Genomic DNA, 18,976 nt, shown 5'->3' with positions numbered 1-18,976 from the left:
ATACTGTATCTACCTTAGTGATAATTTAATTCCCCAACAAGGATGTGATTTTGGTGCCCCCCATCCTCATCCTCTTCTTCTCACCCTCTAATTAAAGGAATACACACATCATCAATGGCACAATTCCCTGACATCCATTTTTTTTTTTTTTTTTCTTAATAGTAACTTGTAGTGGAAGAAGAAGCTCCATGTTGGCTGCCGATAAGAAGGGTCGATGCTGGCGAGGGCACATCGTCATAGTAACAAGAGCGGGGTACTCACCGTGATGATGGTCTCCTTGTTCTGCTTTCTGGTGGGAGACGGCGAGCCGGGGCTCTGGGGGGACAGACAAGAGGCATCGTCAAAGCTAGTCTCGTTATCGGACATGGTACAGTCAGCGTGTGTGAACAGGTTGGATCAGGTGGAGGGATCAGAGCATCAGTCCTGCAGCAACCGCAGCATCAGCACCACAAACCCCGGATTGGATGACCACATCAGCCCGCGTACAGTGCCCAGCCAAGCAGCACACGAGATGTGTTCAGCCAAAAAAAAAAACCTCTCACACCTCCCTCCACCGATGTGTGTCAGGGAGGACGGGGATCCCAGCTGCTCACACACACACACACACACACACACACACTGGGGTCACACTGGCAATGGCAGAGGAATCCCAGTTCTCCAAGGCTGCTCACTCAAAAGCAAATCATCATCAACATTGCTAATTATAATGCAGCAACATGTGATAACATATGGACTGAAATTATTCCGAATATTGCTTTGATTTTAATATAATTTATTCCAATTATTTCTTTATTATAGCTCTGACATATACTGTAGTGCTGTTATAGAGGACCCTGAGCCATTCACCAAAGGAGCTTACACTCTAATCTCCCCCCCATCATGATTATAAGATACATACAGTATAGCTCTGACATATACTGTAGTGCTGTTACAGAGAATCCCTGAGCCATTCACCAGAGAAGCTTACACTCTAATATCCCACCATCATGATTATAAAAGACACATACAGTATAGCTGTGACATATACTGTAGCGATGTGCACAGAACACTGAGCCAAATCAAGTCAAGTCTCTGCACCAGAGGAGCTTACACTCTAATTTCCCCACCACAGGAACACACTATTATTTTTATAATAACACACTTCTATAGCGTGAACATATACTATAATGCTGTTAAAGAGAGCCCTGAGCCATTCACCATAGAAGCTTACACTCTAATGTCCCCAGCATCATGATTATAAAAGACACATACAGTATAGCTCTGACATATACTGTAGCGATATGCACAGAACACTGAGCCAAATCTAGTCAAGTCTCTGCACCAGAAGAGCTTACACTCTAATCTCCCCACCATCATGATTATAAGACACATACAGTATAGCTCTGACATATACTGTAGTGCTGTTCTAGAGAACCCTGAGCCATTCACCAGAGAAGCTTACACTCTAATGTCCCCACCATCATGAATACAAGAGACACATACAGTATAGCTCTGACATATACTGTAGCGATATGTACAGAACACTGAGCCAAATCAAGTCAAGTCTCTGCACCAGAGGAGCTTACACTCTAATCTCCCCACCACAGGCACACACTATTATTTTTATAATAACACACTTCTATAGCGCTGACATAAGCGGCAGTGCTGTACAGGGAACACTGAGCCAGTCACATCAGTCTCTGTATCAGGAGGAGCTTACATTCTAATCTCCCCACCACAGGTACACACTATTATTATTATAACACACTTCTATAGCGTTTATATATACTGTAGTGCTGTTACAGAGAACCTTGAGCCATTCACCAGAGAAGCTTACACTCTACTCTCCCCACCATTATGATTATAAGACACATACAGTATAGCTCTGACATATAATGTAGCGATGTGCACAGAACACTGAGCCATATAGAACCCTGAGCCATTCACCAGAGAAGCTTACACTCTAATGTCCCCACCATTATGATTATAAGACAAATACAGTCTTACCAGAGGAGCTTACACTCTAATCTCCCCACCACAGGCACACACTATTATTTTTATAACAACACACTTCTATAGTGCTGACATAAGCAGTGCTGTACAGGAACACTGAGCTAGTCACATCGGTCCCTGTGCTAGAGGAGCTTACACTCTAATGTCCCACCACAGTCACACACTACTGTTATATATTTATATAGCTTTGACATATTCTGTAGTGCTGTACAGGGAATGCTGAGCCAACTTCATCACTCTCTGCACCACAGAAGCTTACACTCTAATCTCTCCACCACAGGTACACTCTATTAATATAACACACTTCTATAGCTCTGACATGTACTATAGTGCTGTACAGGGAACACTGAGCTAGTCACATCGGTCTCTGTGTCAGAGGAGCTTACACTCCAATCTCCCCACCACAGTCATACACTATTAATATTATAACACGCTTATATAGTGCTAACATATACTGCAGTGCTGTACAGAGAACACTGAGCCACTCACATTGGTCTCTGTGCCAGAGGAGCTTACTTACAACATGACTTTGCAGCAGTACACAAAGCAAGGTCCATAAAGACATGAATGAGCAAATTTGAGGTCAATACTTTGTAGAATCGCCTTTCCCTGCAATTACAGCTGCAAGTCTTTTTGGGGATGTCTCTACCAGCTTTGCACATCTAGAGAGGACATTTCTGCCCATTCTTCTTTGCAAAATATGTCGAGCTCTGTCAGATTGGATGGAGAGCGTCTGTGAACAGCAATTTTCAAGTCTTGCCACAGATTCTCAATGTGATTTAGGTCTGGACTGTGACTGGGCCATGCTAACACATGAATATGCTTTGATGTAAACCAGGGGTGTCAAACTCCATTTCATCACGGGCCACATCAGCATTATGGTTGCCCTCAAAGGGCCAGTTATATCTGTAGGATTAGATGTCCAGAGAACCCCATATCCTTGGGGGGGCAAAGAGGACCCTTTCTACAGCTGCACAGAGGAGTGCAGGATCTGGCAAAGGAGTTCTGTCCTCTCTGCTGTCGACTACAGGGACAAGGTGGGGGCAGAGACAAGGGGGGTGCCATAGCTGCAGGAGAGGTGCGAGGGCCACATGAAATGGCCTGGGGGGCCGCATTCGGCCCACGGGCCTTGTGTTTGACACCTGTGATGTAAACCATTCCATTGTAGCTCTGGCTGGATGTTTTGGGTCGTTGTCCTGCTGGAAGGTGAACCTCCGCCCCAGTCTCAGGTCTTCTGCAGACTCTAACAGGTTTTCCTCCAAGACTGCCCTGTATTTGGCTCCATCCATCTTCCCATCAACTTTGACCAACTTCCCTGTCCCTGCTGAAGAAAAGCATCCCCACAACATGATGCTGCCACCACCATGTTTCACAGTTGGGATGGTGTGTTCAGGGTGATGTGCAGTGTTAGTTTTCCCCCACACATAGCGTTTTGAGTTTAGGCCAAAAAGTTCAAATTTGGTCTCATCCGAGCAGAGCTCCTTCTTCCACATGTTTGCTGTGTCCCCCACATGGCTTCTCCCAAACTACAAACAGGACTTCTTGTGGCTTTCTTCCACCAATGGCTTTCTTCTTCTCACTCTTCCATAAAGGGCAGATTTGTGGAGCGCACGACTAATAGTTGTCCTGTGGACAGATTCTCCCACCTGAGCTGTGGATCTCTGCAGCTCCTCCAGAGTTCCCATGGGCCTCTTGGCTGCTTCTCTGATGAATGTTCTCCTTGCCCGGCCGGTCAGTTTAGGTCAGGGATCAAACTACGGCCCTCCAGCTTTTGCGGAACTACACATCCCATGAGGCATTGTAAAACTCTGACATTCACAGACATGACTAGGCATGATGGGAATTGTAGTTCCCGAACAACTGGAGGGCCATAGTTTGAAGACCCCTGGTAGGTGGATGGCCATGTCTTGGTAGGGGCCCGGCCGGTCAGTTTAGGTGGAAGGCCATGTCTTGGTAGGGGCTCGGCTGGTCAGTTTAGGTGGACGGCCATGTCTTGGTAAGGGCCCGGCCGGTCAGTTTAGGTGGACGGCCATGTCTTGGTAGGGTTGCAGTTGTGCCATACTCTTTCCATTTTCCCATGATGGATTGAACAGCGCTCCGTGAGATGTTCAAAGCTTGAGATATTTTTTGTATAACCTAACCTTGCTTTATTCTTCTCCAAAACTTTATCCCTGACCTGTCTGGTGTGTTCCCTGGCTCTCATGATGCTGATTGGTTACTAAGGTTCTCTAACAAACCTCTGAGGGCTTCACAGAACAGCTGTATTTATACTGAGATTCAATTACACACAGGTGGACTCTATTTACTAATTAGGTGACTTCTGAAGGCAATTGGTTCCACTAGATTTTAATTAGGGGTATCAGAGTAAAGGGGGGTGAATACAAATGCACGCCACACTTTTCGCATATTTATTTTTAAACATTTTGAAAACTATTTATCATTTTCCTTCCACTTCACAAATTATGTGCCACTTTGTGTCGGTCTATCACATAAAATCCCAATAAAATACATTTACGTTTTTGGTTGTAACATGACAAAATGTGGGAAATTTCAAGGGGTATGAATACTTTTACAAGGCAGTGTCTAACTCTCCTCTCCTGAAATACTCTGCTCTGCTGGAGGACTCTGCTCCTTCCTCTATAACTCTCCTCTCCTGAAATACTCTGCTCTGCTGGAGGACTCTGCTCCTTCCTCTATAACTCTCCTCTCCTGAAATATTCTGCACTGCTGGAGGACTCTGCTCCTTCCTCTATAACTCTCCTCTCCTGAACTCCTGCTCCCCCACCTTCTGCTCACGATTTAGCTAAATTCTAACCCTTGTCCCAGTCACCGGGGCAAATCTCAGAAAACCAATATGGCGGCAGGCAAATTGTAATTTTGTGATTTCCAGATTTGTGGGTGACGTCACTGCTGATTGAGTTGATGTTTTTTTTTTTTTACTTTTCCCCTGTTTGTGGGAATGGATAGAGTAGAGTAATAATGTACCCCTGTACTCTTTTCTCTGACCTCCTCCCACAAAGGGGACTCCCAGATCCCACCATATGCCCCCCCCCCTCCCCCTATCATTTACATCTTTTGGTAGCTCGTGGAGGTCTGGAAAAGGTTCTTGTCCCTCAATAATGGGATCGGGGTACTCTGCAGGGGGTGGGGTGAGGTGGGATTGGGGTACTCTGCAGGGGGTGGGGTGAGGCGGGATTGGGGTACTCTGCAGGGGGTGGGGTGAGGAGGGATTGGGGTACTCTGCAGGGGGTGGGGTGAGGCGGGATTGGTGTACTCTGCAGGGGGTGGGGTGAGGAGGGATTGGGGTACTCTGCAGGGGGTGGGGTGAGGTGGGATTGGGGTACTCTGCAGGGGGTGGGGTGAGGCGGGATTGGGGTACTCTGCAGGGGGTGGGGTGAGGAGGGATTGGGGTACTCTGCAGGGGGTGGGGTGAGGAGGGATTGGGGTACTCTGCAGGGGGTGGGGTGAGGTGGGATTGGGGTACTCTGCAGGGGGTGGGGTGAGGCGGGATTGGGGTACTCTGCAGGGGGTGGGGTGAGGCGGGATTGGGGTACTCTGCAGGGGGTGGGGTGAGGCGGGATTGGGGTACTCTGCAGGGGGTGGGGTGAGGAGGGATTGGGGTACTCTGCAGGGGGTGGGGTGAGGAGGGATTGGGGTACTCTGCAGGGGGTGGGGTGAGGTGGGATTGGGGTACTCTGCAGGGGGTGGGGTGAGGAGGGATTGGGGTACTCTGCAGGGGGTGGGGTGAGGAGGGATTGGGGTACTCTGCATGGGGTGGGGTGAGGTGGGATTGGGGTACTCTGCAGAGGGTGGGGTGAGGCGGGATTAGGGTACTCTGCAGAGGGTGGGGTGAGGTGGGATTGGGGTACTCTGCAGGGGGTGGGTTGAGGCGTGATTGGGGTGCTCTGCAGGGGGTGGGGTGAGGCGGGATTGGGGTACTCTGCAGGGGGTGGGTTGAGGCGGGATTGGGGTACTCTGCAGGGGGTAGGGGTGAGGCGGGATTGGGGTACTCTGCAGGGGGTAGGGGTGAGGTGGGATTGGGGTACTCTGCAGAGGGTGGGATGAGGTGGGATTGGGGTACTCTGCAGGGGGTGGGGGTGAGGTGGAATTGGGGTACTCTGCAGGGGGTGGGGTGAGGTGGGATTGGGGTACTCTGCAGGGGGTAGGGGTGAGGCGGTATTGGGGTACTCTGCAGGGGGTAGGGGTGAGGCGGGATTGGGGTACTCTGCAGGGGGTAGGGGTGAGGCGGGATTGGGGTACTCTGCAGGGGGTGGGTTGAGGCGGGATTGGGGTACTCTGCAGGGGGTGGGTTGAGGCGGGATTGGGGTACTCTGCAGGGTGTAGGGGTGAGGTGGGATTGGGGTACTCTGCAGGGGGTGGGTTGAGGCGGGATTGGGGTACTCTGCAGGGGGTGGGGTGAGGCGGGATTGGGGTACTCTGCAGGGGGTGGGGTGAGGCGGGATTGGGGTACTCTGCAGGGGGTGGGGTGAGGCAATCCAGATATTTACACAGAATGTGGCACAGTTCCCATTTACAGGGATTTTCCACCTTTGTCATCTAAAATGGCAGCAGAGCTAACACTCACCTGCGGTTCACCGCTGGGTTTCCGGACGCTGATGTGCACCGAGTCTGGATGATGTAAAGGAGAACCCGACGAGTGAAATCCATTAACTGCAAGGGCAAAAAATACACAAAATTAAAAGTAATGTAACAAATCAGACTAGACTGAGAAAACCTGGAGGAGCAATCAGGACTCTTCATACAAAGACAGTCCATCCAAGTGCAGTCTGGTGGGCTCCATTTGATAATAGTACATTAGGTATACGGGACTGACAATAGTACATTAGGTATACGGGACTGACAATAGTACATTAGGTATACGGGACTAAAAATAGTACATATGGTATACGGGACTGACAATAGTACATATGGTATACGGGACTGACAATAGTACATTAGGTATACGGGACTGACAATAGTACATATGGTATACGGGACTGACAATAGTACATATGTTATACGGGACTGATAATAGTATATATGTTATACGGGACTGACAATAGTATATATGGTATGAGTCACCCCTTACTCAGCCTCCGTCTTATCCCCTTAACCCAATGTAAGCCTGGACCCAGATGGTAATCCTAGGGCTTGTTTTCAGAGGTAATGTGGGGGAACGCAGTTCTGGCACCTCCACCACAGAATGTATGTAATGACAAGGGGTGCTGGGGGGTCTATTGATGCTGGCTGCTGAGAAATCAATTGTCCCTAAAAGGGTTCTATTTTTGCATGGCGGTCTATTGTTTCTGGGAGGTTTATTGTTGCTGTGGGGGATATATTGTTGCTGGGGGCTTATGTTGCTGGGGAGTCAATAGTTGCTGGAAGGGATTTACTGTCGAGGTAGGGGTCTATTGATGCTGATGGGCATACATTTTTTGCTGGCAGTCTATTGTTGCTGTGGAGGTCTATTTTTGCTGGTGTGGGGGATCTGATTCAAATGGATCTGTAGGTTCGATGTAAAGTCGGTTGAAATTGGGCAAAACTGAAGATGTGTGGCCACCATAGCCTTTACCCAACTTCTAAAATTGAGCATTTAACATCAATACTTAGCCTATGACTGCCATCCCTTACCCAGAATCCATCCTAACCGCCAAATTTGTAATGTAACCCTTGACCCTGATGTAGGCTGAACCCCAAACCTTATCCCAAGTTCCTTTCCCAGTTCTTACTGCTGTCCTCACCTCTAATCTGATAATAGCCATAATCTGAAATCCACAATTAAACTGGTCTTACACCCAGGGGCGCAACTACAGGGGTTGCAGGGGTCGCAATTGCAACCGGGCCCTAGGCTCCAGGAGGCCTGTGCGGCTCCCCTGTACACCTGGATAGGAGGGGTGGCGGTGGCAGCATGTAGAGAAATCGCTGTCCTCCTTTTTCCTCCTGTAGCGGCAGGAGGAAAATGGAGGAGATTGGTTCCTCTGTATGCTGCCCCTGCCACTCCCCTCCTATCCAGTTCACTTGTGTTCTGCTGTCTCTGGGCCCCTGTGTGCTCCCCTGATCCACCCCCCCCCCCCCCCACTGTGCTTCCAGCTTCCTCCCTCCCCTCTCCTGCCGCCTGCTGCAGGGGATGTGTCACAATAGAGAACCAGGAAGGGGTCAGTAAATATGTAATTTACCAGCTCCTTCCTTTTCTGAATGGACAGAGTCATAGTCAGTGACATTGTAAAAAAATAAAATTAAAAGTAAAAAAAAAATAATACAATTAAAATACCAAAAAATAAAAACTACTGACACCAGTGGGTGAACTTCCAGGATCGCAAAGGTCACACTTGTGACCGGGCCCTGGCATTCCACCACCATGGGGAGGCCCCAAGATGGCAGTAAAGGGGCCCACTGCAGAACTTGTGAAAGGGTCCCGCTGCGGGACCATAATAAAGGGCCCCGCAACGAGAGTAAAGGGCCCAGGATCAGTGGGAAGAGCCCCAGGCTTGAAGGGAAGGGCCCTGGCCAGGGGTCTGAAGGCTCCTTCATGGTTTCTTGCACCGGGGGCCCTAAAGGTTCAAGTTACACCTCTGCTTACACCAGTAGACTTTCATTCAAAAGCGTATGTTTTCGGAATGGCAAATTGATTATCCAATGATTGGGCAGCCTGTTTAGATTTGCCGTTTTGTACACAATTTTTAGAGATTTTTTGTTGCTGATTATTGCTTTATTGTATAGATTTAGCGCAGTATAGAAATTTTCGATATTCAAAACAGGGGATCACATCACTCTCTACCCCGGCTGCGGTTAGGGATTCTTCTTTGTTCATATTTCTGGGAAATAGTACTAAAAAACAAGACGATACTGCGACCAATTGGTGCCATTCAAGCCATGGTGGAGTCAGTCGGTAAGTGTCCAAACATCCGCCATTTTTTTTTTCTACTATAAGAATTTTCAAGCAGCTCCTTGCTTCTTCTGCAAAATCCACAGCGTAACGCGCTTCCATTATTACAGGAGGTGATCCCATTATACGCCGCGCAGCAGGAGACGCGCGGTGATATAAATAAACCACATGACAGCGCCTCTTCATGCTGCATCGATTTCCTTTTCCCGGCTCTTAAAACTCCCCAAACACGACGGCAGGGCATCCTTCACCCACCGACGACTCACCGTTTCTCCTACCGCCAGCGCCACCATTATTTATTTTCAGATACTCAGTAAAAAACACCATTTTTTTTTTTTCAGCGCGGATCATCTCTCGTTCATTCAACGAGTGAAATTTAAAAAATAAGTCATCAGTTTGCGAAGGGCTTTTAAAGCACGGTTAGTACGGCTCTGTTGCCGTGGCAACTAGCTCCGTATCTTCCAGGCGGTGCAGTGGGAGACGCTGGAACGCAATGGAAGAGAAATTGAGTGGAATAAAATAGATATTGTACACATATAGGAAGGGGAGGGAGTTACATGTGTTTATGGAGTCGCCGTTGCGCTTTGAATTCGATGATATCAGCCGTGGCTCGCCATCCCGTTTCAGAGAAGGGAATAGGAGGGAACAGGCTCTCGCCTCAGGGGCGAAACACAGAAAAGCTGCGCAGTGTATAGATGATATTATCGCCGTGACGATAATCTGTGCGCCAGGCTGACAGCTGAGATCTAACAGACGGTATATGATATATCGCAAGTCGCAATGAAATTGCAATCTGTCTGCGCAGATATAACCAGTTTAAACCTGTCACCAGAGAAATAAGCAGGCTGCCATTGGTGACCTACTCCTGAAAATACTATCATCCTGGCTGGTGTGGTAATTATTTGGTTCGGATCACATATTCATTCTTGTGATTCTGGAGATATACCATTATTTGGAGCCTACAGTGATGGACTTCTTGTGTCATCTACCACCTTACAGCACCACCACATTGGGGGGTCCTTGGTATGCCACCCCAAAAAACCTTCCAGAGGCTTTTCCACTTGAGGGCTGGGGAGGATGGAAAGTTTGCAGAGTCACACCTGAGAGTCAGGGAGGGTGGAAGGTCTGCGGAGTCCCATCAGAGAGTCAAGGGGGATGAAAGGTTTGCGGAGTCCCATCTGAGACTCAGGGAGAACTAAAGGTTTGCAGACTCCAACCTTAAAACTGGGGGTGGTGGAAGGTTTGCAAATTCCCACCAGAGAGTAGAGGAGGTAGAGAGGGATGGGGGGACCATTTTACAATAGGGTGCCTAAAGATTTAAAATACTTTCAGAGGATACAGTGATTGAAAGAAGAAACACTGTCTAGAGAAGATCAGTATGTGGAGTCCCACCTGGGAGCTGAGGAGGGTGGGAAAATTTGAGTCCCAATTGATAGTTAGAAAAGGTAGAAGGTTCGCAGGGTCCCACCAGAAAATTGGGGAGGGCGGAAAGTCCACAGATTCCCACTTGGGAGTGTGAAAGGTTCACAGAGCCCCACCTGAGAGTCAGAGAGGGTGGAAGCATGGAGTCCCACTTGAGAGTCGGAGACAGTGAAGGTTTAGCAAATTTCCATCTGAGAGTTGAGGAAGGTGGAAAGTTTGTGGATTCCCCCTGGAGGGTCAGGGAGGGTGGAAGGATTGCAGATTCCCAACTGAGAGTCAGGGAAGGTGGAAGGTTTGTGGATTTCCACTGGAGAGTCTGGGAGGCTGGAAAGTTTCCGGAGTTACACCTGAGAGTCAAGGAGGGTGGAAGGTTTGCAGAATCCAACCTAATGCAGGCTATACATGGGTCGAATTCTGAAGAAATTTTCTTTAGAAATTTAAAAAATTTGTGCATTTTGTGATCTGATGGTGCCACCATTGATTTTGAAATTTGACAAACCAAGCCTTCAATTTCACCTCATGTTGCTACAGAAAATTATTTTCGTGGTCAGGAATCTTCATTTCTTTACGTAAATTTTCCTTTCTTGTGCTCATGCGCATTTCTTTTTTGATTATATCTCGCGCACGATTCTGCCATCATTAATTCAAAAATCATTTGTTTTTCAAAAAATTTCCAACATACCCGATCATTCAAATTCAATGGCTGCACGAAAATCGTCCATTGCTGCAGTCCACAAATGGTGCGAAATTCTTAGTTGTTATTTTTGAAAGAAAACGCTTTCGGAATTCGACCTATGTATGGCCAGCTTAAGAGTCAGGGAGGGTGGAAGGTTCACAGATTCCCAACTGCGAGTCAGGGTAGGTGAAAAGTTTGCAGAGTCCTATCTCAGAGTTTGGAAGGGTAGAAGGTTTGAGGAGTCCCACCGAAGAGTTGGAGACGGTGGAAGGTTTGCCGAGTCCCACCGAAGAGTTGGGGATAGTGGAAGGTTTGCTGAGTCCCACCGAAGAGTTGGGGATAGTGGAAGGTTTGCTGAGTCCCACTGAAGAGTTGGGGACCGTGGAAGGTTCATAGATTACTATCAAAGAGTCAGTGAGGGTGGAGGGTTCACAGATTCCCAACTGAGAGTCAGGGTAGTTGGAAGGTTTGCTAAGTCCCATCTCAGAGTTTGGGAGGGTAGAAAGTTTGAGGAGTCCCACCTCAGAGTTGGGGAGTGTGGAAGGCTTGCTGAGTCCCACCGAAGAGTTGGGGACGGTGTAAGGCTTGCTGAGTCCTACCGAAGAGTTGTGGACGGTGGAAGGTTTGCTGAGTCCCACCGAAGAGTTGGGGATGGTGGAAGGTTTGCTAAATCCCACCGAAGAGTTGGGGATAGTGGAAGGTTTGCCGAGTCCCATTGAAGAGTTGGGGACGGTGGAAGGTTCATGGATTACCATCAAATAGTCAGTGAGGGTGGAAGGTTCACAGAGGCCAACCAGAGAGTTGTGGAGGGTGGAAGGTTTGAGAAATGCCTCACCTGCAGGAAGTGACGTCTTTTTCACTGTTGGGCTCTTCAGGCTGACAGGTGAGCCGTTTGGTCTCTCCCATGTCGTTTCTTTAAAAAAAAAAAAAAAGAAAAAAAATGAAATTAGATATTGTTCATTTAAAGAAAATCACAGAGCAAATCAACACTAATTCCGCAAAATCGTCTGGAAACATCCCGCAGTCACAAATAATATATCACTACTAAGTTTATGGTGATCTTTGACACTCATTATCTATTATCTGCACTTTGCAACTCAGAATCAATCAAGATCGATCACAGATTGCCAACATCGAGCCCACCAATGACATCAGTAACAACTGCCAAACTGACCACGTGCAAAGTGCCACAATTATCAACTGATGTAGAATTCGCCAGTCAATCTATCCTGCCTGCAGGAATCTCAATTATGGAGAAAATGAAATCCTGTTTACACCTGGTTGCTCCTTTTTGCTTTTGCTAATAAATTTTTCATTATTGATCCAGGCAGGAGAGACAGGTTCTCTATATGACCTGATCCCAGTTTGTTACATCTGAAGGCTGCATCCGTCTCAGTTTGTTTTCAACCCTCAGGTGAAAAAAAGGCTCATCTGACTGATTGGAAATCAATTCCACATTGCACAGCAGGTGGGGCGCCAGAATCTTTATTCACAAACACTGAGCGCTCATCAAACGTATCCTCTGCAGATGCAGAAGGCATATTATGGATTTCCAGGAGCATTCAGCTGAAAGGACAGAACAAGGTTCAATGTCTGATCACATCAATCTCAAGACTCAGGATGACAATATAGCACATTCCTAGCTCCAAATCTGGCCAAACCCCACTGCCCTTTTCCCTTCTCAGTGTCCTCCTTTCCTCTCCAAGTGTCCCTCTTTCTCCCTCAATGTCCTCCTTACCTATCCAAGTATTCTTCTTCCTCGCCCAGGTATCCTTCTTACCTCTCCAGCATCCTCCTTTCCTCTTCATGCATCTTCCTTCTCTCTCTAATTATCCCTTTCCCTATCCACGTATCGTTCTTCCATGTCCAGGTATCCTGCTTTCCTCCCCAAGTGTTCCTCTTCCCTATCTAGGTATCCTTCATCCCTCTCCAAATACCCCCCCCCCCTTCCTTCCTCAGGTATCCCTTTTCCCTCTCCATATATCCTCCCTCTCTCTATCACTCAACCCTCCAAAAGGTGTCCCTCTTAACTTTTTCCTCCCAAAGTGATCCCCTTCCTTCTCTGGGTGTCTTTCTTTCTTCCCTGGGAGCCCCTCTTCTCCCGTCAGTGTTCCCATTCCCTCCCCAGGTATCCCTGGTTCTTCAGGTACCACCTTTCCTTCCTAGGTTTCCCTCATCTTACCCCAGTTGTTCTGCTTTGCTTTCCCTTGTTTTTTCCCTTTCCCTCCCTCGAAGTCATACTTCAATTGGCCCTATCTCAGATTAGAGTATAGTCTTGACCTCACATAGCCCTTGTAGAGCCTTCACACAGCCCTTGCATATCAAACAGACTTAACACAACCCTCACACAGACCTTGCACAGCCCTCATGGCTTCACACAACCTTCATACAGACCTTAGACACAACTTTTATACAGACCATACACAGCCCTCCCACAGCCTTTACACAACCTTTAGAAAATACCTTAGATAGCCCCCATGACCTCACACAACCTTCATATAGACCTTACATAGTCCACGCACAGCCCTTACACAACCTTACACACAGCCCTTACAAAGTCCTTGTACACCCCTCACACAGACCTTGCACAGCCCTCATGATCTCACACAACCATCATACAGCCCTCACACAGCCCTTACACAGCCCTCATGATCTCACACAACCATCATACAGCCCTTACACAGTCCTAATGACCTCACACAACCTTTATATAGACCTTACACAGAACTCACATAGCCCTTACACAGCCCTCATGACCTCACACAACCTTCATAAAGACCTTACACAGTCCACGCACAGCCCTTACACAACCTTTATACAGACCTAACACAGTCCTCACACAGCCCTTACAAAGTCCTTGTACACCCCTCACACAGACCTTGCACAGCCCCCATGACCTCACACAACCTTCATACAGACTTTACACAGTCCACACACAGCCCTTACACAGTCCTAATGACCTCACACAACCTTTATATAGACCTTACACAGGCCACACACAGTCATTACACAGCCCTTGTGACATCACACAACCTTTATACAGACCTTACACAGCCCTCACATGGACCTTACACAGACCTTGCACAGACCTTACGAAGCCTTTGTACAACCCTCACACAGACCTTGCACAACCCTTATGACCTCGCACAACCTTTATACAGACCTTACACAGCCCACACACAGACCTTACACAGGCCTTACACAGCCCTTAAACAACCTTGCACAGCCCTCATACAACCCTTACTCAGCCCACACACAGACCTTGCACAGCCCTCACACAGACATTACACAACCCTACAACCCTCACATCGACCTTTTATAGCCCTCATGACCTCACACAATGTTCATACAGACCTTACGCAGCCCTCACAGAGATCTTACACAGCGCTCACACAGACCTTGCACAGCCCTCATAGACCTTGCACAGCCCTCATAGACCTTGCACAGCCCTCATACAACCCTTACTCAGCCCACACACAGACCTTGCACAGCCCTCACACAGACCTTGCACAGCCCTCATACAACCCTTACGCAGCCCTCACAGAGATCTTACACAGCGCTCACACAGACCTTGCACAAGCCTCATGACCTCACATATCTCTTACACAACCTTCACATAGCCCTCACTCAGACCTCGCACAGCCTTCAGCTCTCTTGAGTAAGTTAAGGAGCTGAGGACTATAAATCAGGAACTGAAACAGAGGAACTAGAAAGAGCTTCATTCTTTCTTGGAGAACTCTCTCTTTGTTTTTTTCATGGCAATCCTTCCATCAATATAAAACAAAGCTTTGACACGCCGCCTTCATATCCTGTTTAGACATAAATTAATAATGTTGTTTTGATGCGACTCTGCCTTTCACACAAAGGCGGTCAAAAAATGAGATAAGCGTGTTGATCTGCCGCTTACGGATCCTTTGTGCTGAAATGTGATAACAGAGCAAAAAAAAAAAAAAGATTTGAGTTTTAAAAACAATGACTCTCGAGGCGTTTGGGAGCCGATTAGTACATGCGCTTAGCGGCTACTGTCACTGCCTATCGTATGTGTGAGAATTTATTAATCCCGTATGTGCCCCCCCCTCCCTGGCCCGTTTCCCTGGAGCGTGAAAGTGATAAATGGGTTTTATTAGCGCTAGATTCACACTGATGTTTGCTTTTATTGAACACACAAGACTGGAAAAGCCAAATGTTTGCCTCAAGATAAAAAGTCTGGCTGTTTACCGCCATCCGAAACCCAGCCAGGACATACCGCTGCTTATTTACTCCAAGAGCGTGCCTTTATTTTCTTAGTACTCCACAACAAATATTCATTTTGTTTTCTGATAACATTCAAAGACCGCTATGTGAAGTTTCGGCAATGGAAAGAACTTTGGCGCAGTACACGTACCGCGTCTCCCGGCAGGGGGACTCCGGAGGGGGGATTAGTAGGTGAAGGGCCTGCGGGATTGGCTGAGGCCAAATTTTGTTGGCCCCATTTTAATTTGGACTTTCTGCAGCACAAATTGTAATGAACACTTCTAAGTGATTGATCTTTCTAAGCTGGTCAGCTCAAAACACCGAGCCTGGGCTTAGCGGGCGCTCAGGAATGCCAAGTAGTGATCGACCGATATCGTTTTTTCTATTTCCTGATACCGATATTTTGGTCATCGCATGTCGGTATCGGCTGATATTTTCGTACATTAACAATTTTTTTTTACAGGTACTCTTGTGGAGGGATCTGGGGGTCTAATAGACCCCAAACCCCTCCTCTGCACTTAAAAGCACTCAAAACGCCCAAGTTTGGCTGTTTTGAATGCTGTAATTTTTTTTGAATTTGGCGCCGAGTACCCGGAAGTGATGTCATGACATCACTTCCGGGTTTTTACATGGAGACCCGATCAGAGCCGAACGCGGCTTTGACTGGGTCTTCTCTTCGGCGGCTGTGCTGGCTGGTTGCCGGGAGACGCGGGCGAGCCGTGGAAGGCGGCGGGAGGGGGGGGGGGACGTTCCCTCCCGCTCCTTGTAATGACACCCGAGCGGCTTCTCAGCCGCATCGGTTGTCATTATAAGACAACCGACCATTAGCTATGGACGCCGGTACTGGGGGGATGCCTCTAGCTGCAGGCATCACTCCGGTACAAGCACTTTCCCAAAATATCGGCAAGATCGGTAACCTCAGGGGCCGATTTCGATATATCGGGAAAAGTGCATATCGGCCCTCGATATATCGGCATGGTTAATCCCTAATGCCAAGTCCCCAATATAAACTCCCCCCATATATCTCAAGCCTTTTAAAATTTGGTGTAGCAGAGGAAGGTAATTTCCATTATAAAAAAATAGGATTTTGATTACTTACCGTAAAATCTATTTCTCTGATTTCATTGACAGACACAGCGCTCCATATTTAGAATCAGGTTATATCGCCCCCTACAGGAGTAAGACACTAGGCAGAAAAAACAACTTGGCTACGCCTATGGGCAGTCCTAGCTGGTATACATCCCCCTCTCTGCTATAGGCCTTCGGTTTAGTAACAAGCAGTATCAGAAGTATCAAAACTCCACAGAGGGGTGGGTGCTGTGTCCGTCAATGAACTTAGAGAAATGGATTTTATGGTAACAAAAATCCCATTTTCTCTTTCGTTCATTGACAGATACAGCGCTCCATATTCAAGAACCATAGGGGTGCCCCCAAGCAGTGCCATAAAACGTGAGGGGTGGGACAAAGGACCCCAGGCTAAACAAAAGAAGCCAACCAGGTAACAGGAACTCAACAAAAAAACAACAGGAGCTCAACCTGAGCAATACAACCCCAAAAAGGGATCAGGCCCTCTTAACAGCAGCCTGCAAAGCCTTGCCGCCAAAAGAAGCATCCACAGAGGCCAAAACATCCGCTTTGTAGAATTTTGTGAAAGTGTGCACCGACGGCCAAGTTGCCGCCTTGCAAACCTGCGACTCTGACGCCTGAGGACGGAAGGCCCAAGAAGCACTAAGCGACCGAGTAGGGTGCGCCGTTACAGGGAAAGGAGTAACCTGACCCTTGATGGAATAGGCCTGAATCTCTGTCTGTCTGATCCACCTGGAAATGGTAGACGAAGAAGCGGACAGCCCTTTCCTTGGTCCATCCGTGAGTCTGACCTCCGAAAACACTCTGTGGCTGCCAGATACACCCGAACCGCCTGAACCACATCCAGGTTATGCAATGCCAATTCCTTGGGATGAGCGAGCCTGGGACACAAGGAAGGCAACACAATGTCTTTATTTAAATGAAAGTCAGAGACCACCTTAGATAGGAACGACGGGCGTGGAGGAAGAACCACCTTATCTTTGTGGACCACCAAGTAGGGAATAATGCCGCCAGTTCCGACAACCTGCAAGCAGAAGTGCTAGCCACCAAAAAGACCACCTCCTGTGACAGCGTAAACAGGGGATCTCTCAAAAGTAGGTTTCTGGAGACCGGAGAGCACCAAGTTCAAGTCCCACTTTCTAAAACACTTGTTCCAAACTTTCCTACACAGCTGGGTTCCTATTAGCACTTTTTTGAGTTTGCACGCGTGTGGCTCACACATCTGGAGCCCAACCCTAACAGTAATTGACATACATGTAACATCATGAGAGAGACTTTTACTTTCCTGTACCAAGATGGCAGAACTTATCTCAGGATTTTGGAACTTTTTAGGCGGTGTACAGGACATCAGGAATGTGTCCCTAATGACAAGTATTTTTCCCCAATAATTGAGTTGTAGTCTCTTTAAAGAGGAAGTAAACCCTCCTCTGACACTTGTACCTATAGGTGATCCTATATTAAGGCTTACCTATAGGTACTGTAAATATCTCCTAAACATGTACCGTTTAGGAGATATTTACCTTACATGCAGCCAGTGCCGTCACTGGCGCATGCGCTCTGAAGGAACGGTCGCTGGTGCCGTTTCTTCAGAGACCCGTGCCGTGACTGTCGCGGGAGTGACGTCACCGCGGCTCCGGCCAATCAGATGGCCAGATGCCGCGATCCCAGAAGACGGGCGACTGGACATGTCGCCCGTCATAGAGGTGAGCGGACGGCACGACGGGGGCTCGTTCTAAGGTAAGCATTTCATAATGAGCTAGTATGCGATGCATACTAGCTCATTATGTGTTTATCTTTCAGCTTGTAAAAAAAAAACATTTTACGGAGTTTACAACCTCTTTAAAGCGGAGTTCCAGCCATTCACTCACCTGTCCAACGGTCCAGCGAAGCGGCCGCCCGAAGCCTCGATCCTCTCCCTCGGCGCCGGCATCACTGCTGTGGGCACCCGGCTGTGACAGTTTGCGGCTTCACAGCCGGGTACCCACTGCGCATGCGCGAGTTGCGCTGTGCGCCGTGATTGGCCGGCAATCTTCTGGGACCTTTGACATGTCCAAGAAGATTGCAGGGAGGGAGGGGGAGAGGAGAACTTCCGCTCAGGGCGCTGCGGCGCTCCGAGCGGAAGTGGGAGCGGGTACCTGTCAAAACTAGTTACCCGCTCCCCCCCCAAAAAAAAATTGCATGCCAAATGTGGCATGTCAGGGGGTCAGGACTCCCTAAAGCGGAAGTTCCACTTTTGGGTGGAACTCCGCTTTAAGGGGACAGTTTGAAGACGTGGTTGTGTACTTAGGGGTTCTCACCCATGCAGGGTGAGAAGTTCCATGTATCCTGGTTGGAAATAGAGGAGTGATTGGCAGTACTAAACAAATGCCAACTGCCCCACCTATAATTGGCTTTCCCAGCAAGGAGCACATGGAAGGGCGATGCATGTCAAACAAAACCAAAGAAAATTCTCAGCTTAACTTACCTTAGCCTGCAACCAACCAAATTATCCTGTCTAACAATATGCGTTAGAAACAGGGGTCTCGTTTGCACATATTTGAAAATACATGTGTAAGCTGCAGAGCTACTTCACGGCACCCCAGTATTATCTGCAGTCCTAACTCTATACATTTTTAAAGAGCCTCCATAGTAGAAGCACATGCATTATAATGAATAGATAGAGGGCAGGTAAGCCTGGAGGA

The 18,976-nt window shown here is 48.0% G+C and overlaps 1 protein-coding gene across 3 annotated transcripts in view; it reads right to left on the bottom strand.

Annotated features, from left to right (window-relative positions):
- GAS7 (growth arrest specific 7) overlaps window positions 1-18,976 on the bottom strand; it is a 240,908-nt gene that overhangs the window by 63,888 nt on the left and 158,044 nt on the right. For 2 of the 3 annotated variants that reach the window (XM_082272444.1, XM_082272445.1), the window contains exons 3-5: window positions 11,812-11,889; window positions 6,578-6,663; window positions 262-315 (exon numbers count right to left, since the gene is read on the bottom strand). In XM_082272444.1, coding sequence (XP_082128570.1) covers window positions 262-315; window positions 6,578-6,663; window positions 11,812-11,889 — 218 coding nt within the window. Of the gene's footprint in view, window positions 1-261; window positions 574-6,577; window positions 6,664-11,811; window positions 11,890-18,976 lie in introns of those variants that run through there. The other variant, XM_082272446.1, reaches the window with a different exon arrangement.

The sequence above is a fragment of the Pelophylax lessonae genome (genome assembly GCF_965119305.1).
Source record: "Pelophylax lessonae genome assembly, chromosome: 11".
Classification (NCBI taxonomy): Eukaryota; Metazoa; Chordata; class Amphibia; order Anura; family Ranidae; genus Pelophylax; species Pelophylax lessonae.
The sequence above is the reverse complement of the archived record's forward strand: the minus strand, read 5'-3'. Positions and strand labels throughout refer to the sequence as shown.